We start from the raw sequence: 7,410 nt of genomic DNA, 5'->3' as shown, positions 1-7,410 counted from the left end.
TCCAACAAACAGGAAAAAAATCTTTTCCCAAAATTGATTTTGGTAGATTTTTTTCTCAATTTTATTTTATAGATTCACATAAAAAAACTTTTTCGGGTAAAATACCGGGATTTTTTCTGAAGAAGGGTACTTTCCAATTGTTCAAACATATTTTCCACATTGTTTAAACTCAAAATGCATGATATGTATGAGTAGACGCTACATTACATTCCATATATAAACTCGTTTCTTTACGCTAGGCCTTTTAACTTTTGAAAAGCAATGTTCATATTTGTCGAAATTTTCAATTGCAATGGAATAACTATGACAGGTATTTTACTTCGACAATAGGACATTGCAACCGCAATAAAAAGTGAAAATACAAAAAAAACAAGTCTATGGATACTGCAAATGGCACATTATTTTAAAATGTTCTTGATTTAATAGATTTGTTAAAGTTGTGTGTTGTGTGATCAAAGGGAGCCTACTGTAAATAACAAGCAAAAAATAAGTTGTTTTCACATGCGTATTCCAACACTTCCGTGTTATACCTGCTTCTACCTTCGTAGGTATCACCTGAAGAGGGTAAGTTGGAAATTAATTATCTACTGTAACTTCATGTATCTAAACTAATACGACGGTGATATAACTATGTGTATCATTGGTCAAAGCATTACTAAAAAACTAATAATCGTTTTGGGTTTGACCATGATATTAGTATACAGTCTATGCAAAACGGAAGTAGCAAGTGTATTTCTGTAAGTAATATAATATGACAATCTTTTATTTATACGATACACATAAAACGAAATAAGGTAATGAAATCACTAAAAATAATTTAATGAAATGACATTTATTTGGATGTGTGAAAACGAAATTTATTATCTAAAAATCTATATCAAATCAAGATAGACAACTCCTACTGATTCCGATCACTGCATGTATTGAAATATTGTAAACAGTACCACGAAAATGTAATTAAATATATCTATGTAAACAGATGATAATACTTTTATAATAAGGATAAGAACATGATAAGCATGATCTGACACACTCACGTCACCAATAACAATAGTAAGTGTCTGTTTGACAAGTGTTGCCCCTTTTGATGAAAGGTCAAATCACTCTTTAACTACCGTACTTTGGGATATTTTGGATGACCATATATTTTGGTTTAATTTTTGCTTGGAGTCAAAATTTAACACAACAAAATTTCACAATATTGAAATATATCGTTGAAACATCCAGATATCCGCAAGATTATCTTCCAACGCATTTATCATACATCAGCTACACACTTCCGTATTGCATACTTTTTGTACAGGAATAACACACTTCATAAATGATATCCTCTGAATGTGTCACTATTTGTTCAGTGTGTTAATATCCGTTGTGATATTGATTGGGTTGAAGCGTATACAGGTAAGCCACATCGCTATACAGTCATTATAGGGGTAAGCGATCTTACACACCTATGATCTCCTAAGCAGCCAGGTGAAACGTAATACAATAGGTTATATTTTTATGGAATCTGAAAACAATTCCTACCATACTGACATGTGAGAACAAAGGCTTGAGATGATCGAGTCCTGTCATTAAGCATCACAAATACCGTAACACAATGGACTGATTGAGCCACTTTTTAACTATAGGTATCAGAAAGCACCAATATTAAGCACTCAAGATCGTCTAATGCTAAACTCTGGCGCACCAAAATTCAACCAACCAATTTTGAGTAGAAAAAAAATGGCGACCGACGCCAATAATAATTATATCCCCAAAGTACATTATAGGACCATCAACGTTTTGCCATTTGGTGATATTATTAATAAATTTAATTTCTTATCGAAAATAAATAATAACTACAAATAATATCTGAAGAAGTTATATTTAACATGGGATCGTTTGTTTTCCAACAGAAACTGGATGCTGAAAGATACTCCATCAAGAGCAATGTAAGTGTTCTACATAACATAGTTTTGCAGTAGCAGATCATGCCCTTCAGACACATGCATTTTTGAAATGCCGTGGGTTAATGAACTTCTTTGTAGAATACAATTCCAAGACCATGCTGGAGTGCAACGTCTCCTTCAATCTGGTACATCACCAAACCGACAAAATGTTGATGATCCGGTCCCTCTGCTCACAGCCATGGACAACAGTGATTTACACATGGTGAAACTGCTGCTCGATCATGGTCCAACAGTTAACATACAGGACGCTGACGGAGAAAGCCCTCTTCACTACGCCACGCAGGATACGGTCATGGCGGAGGTCATGGAGATACTGCTCCATGCTGGAGCTGATGTTAACTGTTTAAATAAATGGACAAGAACGGCACTGCACTATGTTTGTTACGGCGGTGATCTGGACAAGATGGAATTACTTTTGAATAGTCCAGGAATACGTGTAAAAGTACAAGATGAAGATGGAAACACATGTTTACATTCATTAATGACCTATGATGAAGGCGAAAACGATGATGTTGAGTTCTGGAAGAGAGGTTTAAATATGCTTCTTGAAGCTGGTGTTGATGTAAACATCACCAACAAGAAAGGACAGACAGTCTTACATATGGCAGCGGAACACGAACTTCAGGCGGAGACAATACTATCAATACTTTTAACTAAAGGTAATGGATTTCATTTTGAAGTGCAAGATACCAACGGAAACAACTTTCTACTCTCGTACATCAATCGCCTTGGCAGTGACAGACAACTTTTGTGCAAAATCCTGAAAGAAGAGTGTCAGTCATTTCATTCTATACGTTCTGGATTTATCAAAGATATAATAAATATGGAAGCTGAGAATGGAGAAACACCTTTTCTGAGGTTTTTGTTTGGATCCAGTATTTTTGATTTGGAAATTCTGCAACACTTTGTTCGAGCTGGGGCAGAAGTGAACAAACCGAATAGCTTGGGGAGGACACCACTCCATCGAATACTGATGAAAGAATTGATTGAAAACCGTCTTAATGTATGCAAAATTTTACTGGATGGTGGCGCATACACAAACGCCCAAGACGAATTCGGGTTAACTCCGATATTTTGGGCAAGAACAGCCAAACAAGTAGGCTTGATTTGCGATGCCGGTGCTGATGTGACACTTACAGACAAATTTGGACGCAATCCTTTGATGAATTTAACATTTCCAAGAACTCTTGAGGCTGCAGAAGAGTTAGTTGTCAGAGGATGTAGTGTTAATACTGTCGATATGAACGGAGCCACCCCTCTTCATTATGCAGTATGGATGAATGATTTCGACCTGATAGAAATGCTTGTAACAGTCGGAGGAGATTCTTCGCTTCCTGATGGAGACAATCGCACTCCACTGATGCTAGCCGAGGTGTTAGATCATACAAAAATATGCGAATATTTAGAGAGGCAGAACTTAAATACGTGTAACAAAGAAGGTCAAGGACAAAAAGAACATGTTGAAATTATATATAAAAGAGACAACTCTTTTTCAAGAGAGCATTGGCCCGGAAATCAGCTAACGCTAAACGACAAAGACATTGTCAAAGGTACGAATATCATCGATGCTTTAGAGATGCAGCGATATAATGGTAGTGTGCTGGCAAAACAGCTTCTCACTCGACCCGGCTCTGGAAAGCTCTTTGACAACCCGGAAACTACACATGTTATTGATACCGTTCAACGCTTTGTTACAAAATTATCAGAACGAATATCACAACGTGATCCAAGATTCAAGAACGACATCATTCAAATGGGAAGCATGAGTGAAGGAACTAAAACAGGATATCCGGATGAGTTTGACTTCGCATGCTGTCTCTTGGATATCCTCCCGTATTGTGAAATCGAAAACGACAGAGGGCCAAGCCATGAAGGCTTTGTGCGAATGAAACTGAGAGAAGAATCTCGATTACCAAACCAGATGGGCTCTTTCTTTGACAGAAATGGCTACTTCAAAACATATCATGTTAGGTTGAAACTTTTCGAGCTTGTCTGGGATATTTTACTCGAGAAAGAGATGTGGCAAAACACAGAAATCCTATATGTCGGCGACGACGAGACAGACGGATTCGATCAGATGCCTGTCCTGAATTTTCAAATTCTGTGGAATTGCCGAATCTTTAAAGGTCTCAAAATCAGTATAGATTTTGTGCCTGCCATACGTGTCTACAAAAGTATGGCTGATTTCTCAGAGAAAGACAGTACCAATAATCCACAAGAGGAAAATGCTTTGGAAAATGGACTATTGATGTTGTTACACCCCCCAGAAGAGATTACTCCAAAAACGAGAGATGTTTTTGAAATAGAAGAAGACACGTTTTCGAGAATTGAAGTTTCGCACGACAATGACCTGGACGAACTCGTTAAAAGTCGTCTTCGTGTGTCCTGTGCACCAGTGGAAGTTGCTTTCCTAGATTCTCTACCAAAAGTTACGAGAGAGAGTTACATTCTGGCTAAAATTCTCAAAAATGAATGTCCAAAGGTGAGGTTCGACAAAGATTTCTTTAAAGAACTGTATGATAGAGATCCACTTGAAATTCAACGACATGAAGATTCAAATTTTGAACCAGGAGAATATGATGCATACCTGTCCATAGTGAAGGCATTCAATGAGGCGTCCAACAGTGATGATGAAGAAAACAGCCTGGAAATTGATGTCACATCAAATACAGAACAGAAAGCTGAATCAAAATCACTGAATATTTCAAATCAAACATACTCTTCTGATGACGATTCTGAGTTGCACTTATCATTTGGTTCGTCAGATAATGTTGAAGAGCAGATGGAAGATGCTGGTTGTTCACCAGTGGATTATCTGATGTCAGATGATGCAGATCATGAAGAAGAAGATGAAAGTGCTTACACAGTATTTGAAGCCAATACTCTCATCACAAGTTACATGTTGAAGAATGCACTGTTCCATGTGATTGGAAAACACCCAGAACTTTGTGATCCAGTTTTGGATCAAAGCACAGACGAAGAATGCTGGAAGATCACTTTGGACTTGACAATTCAGATCCTGGAGCATCTGAAGGATGTGAGTGACACTGGCGAGTTCCCAGTGTATTTTCTTCCCCGTCAAAACATTTTTAAATTCGTATACGAATTTTGTCGGACCATGGACCAGGAAGAAATGGGGAGAAGGATTCTCTCTTATGGGAAAAGAAGGAACGTTTTTCTCAATTTGATATTAACACTTTTGAGAGCACCATGAACTTTCCGTTCACAAAATGTACTTAAAGCATTAAAGCTTTAGTATTATGGTATCATGTTGAAATCTAATATAGTAAAATAGGCAAGGTTTTGTTGTCAACGTCAAATCTTCAAGACGGAATAAGTGATGAGCAATTCATACACAATGCAATACTCCGTTTATTGATTTATTATCCTGTTTGAACGCTGGTCATAGGTAATACTCATATGTTTTTATTTTAACCCAACCCCACCTCTATAATTATGATGTTTTGGTATCTATGTTCAGTCAGCTTTGATTGGAGCCTTAACCCACTCCGATAGTTGGATACTGCGAAGAAATTCCAAGACATGATAGTGTAATCATGTACAATTGACTTCCAATAATGATAGAGATATCGTGAATGGCAAAAGCGGACGTTTTTTAATTGCTCATAACCTAACTAGCACAAGTCTTCTCTTTTCTTTCGAGGGACTCAGAAATGCAGCAAAAAGTTAAACATATTTCTTTTTCTGATGCCTTGTAAGTAGGTTCATTTGTCTAGCGATAACCGCTGCACACTTGTGATATCACTAAGCCTTGGTGCATATTTTTTCGTTTCTGTTCTTTTTTCAAATGTTTGATCTATATCATCAGACCTTTTTTTTTGATATTGAGAAAATATTTTTTCCACTTTGTTGGTAACATTATTTTCACAAAAATAGCTATTTGAACACAAAAAAAAGGTTATTCAAGTGGAAATACATATTGTGCTTAGCTTAGTGTCATAAAAAACAAATTCAATGTTATTTTAACATCTATCATTGTCATTTTCCAATAATTGTTACGTCATGTTTATATATATGTAAGAGACACACATCTTTGATTTGTGTAAGGTTAAGGTAATAAGCCACCTTACACACCATACCTGTGATTTTTGTAAGTATTGAGGTTATATGCTAGGAACAAATACGAACTATCTTTGATTTGTGTTATAGTTAAGGTTACATACTACCTGACACATTTTACCTATGATATGTCTTAAAGTTGAAGTTATATGCTACCTTATACATCATACCTGGGATGTGTGTTAGAGTTAATGTATTAAACCACCTTACACACCATACCTGGGATTTGTTAGAATTGAGAGTATATGCTAACGTACACAGACTATCTTTGATGTGTGTTATAGTTAAGGTTATATACTACCCGACACATCATACCTGTGATTTGTGTGTTAGAGTTAAGGTAATAACCCACCTCACAAGCCATACCTGCGATTTTTTAGAGTTGATTTTATATGCTACCTTACAAGCCATACCTGCGATTTTTTAGAGTTGATTTTATGTGCTACCTTACACATCATACCTGCGATTTTTTAGAGTTGATTCTATATGCTGCCGTACATGTCATGTCTGTGATTTGTGTTATAGTTAAGGTAATATGCTTTATTGCACTTTCTACCACAATACGCTGTGTTATTCCACTCTCAGATCATTGTGTAAACACGCTGACTGTAAGATAAATATGAGTTTATATACCACACGTGGTATATGACCTACACGAGTTTTGATTGGTCGAGAAGGCGAACTTTGTCCGGGACAACTTTTTTCCACGCGCTTTTTGCCACAATCTGTTTTGTTTACGTCGTCTGCTGTCAACATTCGACAAATATTGGTGACTTTGTGAGGTTATGCGGAAAAGGGGGTTATTAAGGCAATATTAAAAGAAGATGATACTGCAAAATTGCTGCAGACACTCAATATCGTTTCGACGTCACACCGTCGCGTGTCCAGGTCGTGATACCAAAACAAGATCTGTCACAGTGTCGGAAAATATGTCGTTCTCCCAACGTCCCGTTATCGCTATTTGGACGGTCTGACTATGGCTGAACTGTCACTATAAACGTCCACCATAGAACCGTCACGAAGAAACGTAGGCCTATGGTTTTGGACATCAACAGCGATAAGTTCGTCTTCGTCACTTGGCGGGAGGCAGACTTCGTACGATATGCTTACGCGCATATAGTCCGTGGTTAATTTATATAAATGGTAGCCTACCGCATTACGTCCCTTTATAGTTGGCCGCTAATAAACATTGGCGCTGTCTGTCAACGGTAGTTCCGGTTTGAGCTCGTACGCACCGTTCCAATGCTAACAATCCGAATATTGCGTGGGGGGGAACAAAGCACAGAGGTTAGTTACAAATATTATGCTTAACTGCATAAAGCTATTATATTCAGTGAATTTGGGGTATTTTTAGATTTAAACATGCATATTTGTGTGT

The 7,410-nt window shown here is 37.1% G+C and overlaps 1 protein-coding gene across 1 annotated transcript; it reads left to right on the top strand.

Annotated features, from left to right (window-relative positions):
- Positions 1–483: 483 nt before the first annotated feature.
- On the top strand, positions 484–5,798 carry LOC110449824. The gene is made up of 2 exons (XM_021496929.1): positions 484–564; positions 1,899–5,798. The coding sequence occupies exon 2, from the start codon at positions 2,002–2,004 to the stop codon at positions 5,164–5,166; it is 3,165 nt and encodes a 1,054-aa protein (XP_021352604.1). The 5' UTR covers positions 484–564; positions 1,899–2,001; the 3' UTR covers positions 5,167–5,798.
- Positions 5,799–7,410: the final 1,612 nt, after the last annotated feature.

The sequence above is a fragment of the Mizuhopecten yessoensis genome, unplaced genomic scaffold, assembly GCF_002113885.1.
Source record: "Mizuhopecten yessoensis strain PY_sf001 unplaced genomic scaffold, ASM211388v2 scaffold4823, whole genome shotgun sequence".
NCBI classification, from domain to species: Eukaryota; Metazoa; Mollusca; class Bivalvia; order Pectinida; family Pectinidae; genus Mizuhopecten; species Mizuhopecten yessoensis.
The sequence above is the reverse complement of the archived record's forward strand: the minus strand, read 5'-3'. Positions and strand labels throughout refer to the sequence as shown.

Excerpts from the sequence above, each read along its gene's own strand:
- LOC110449824 (XM_021496929.1), top strand. The coding sequence starts at position 2,002 with ATGCCGTGGGTTAATGAACTTCTTTGTAGAATACAATTCCAAGACCAT.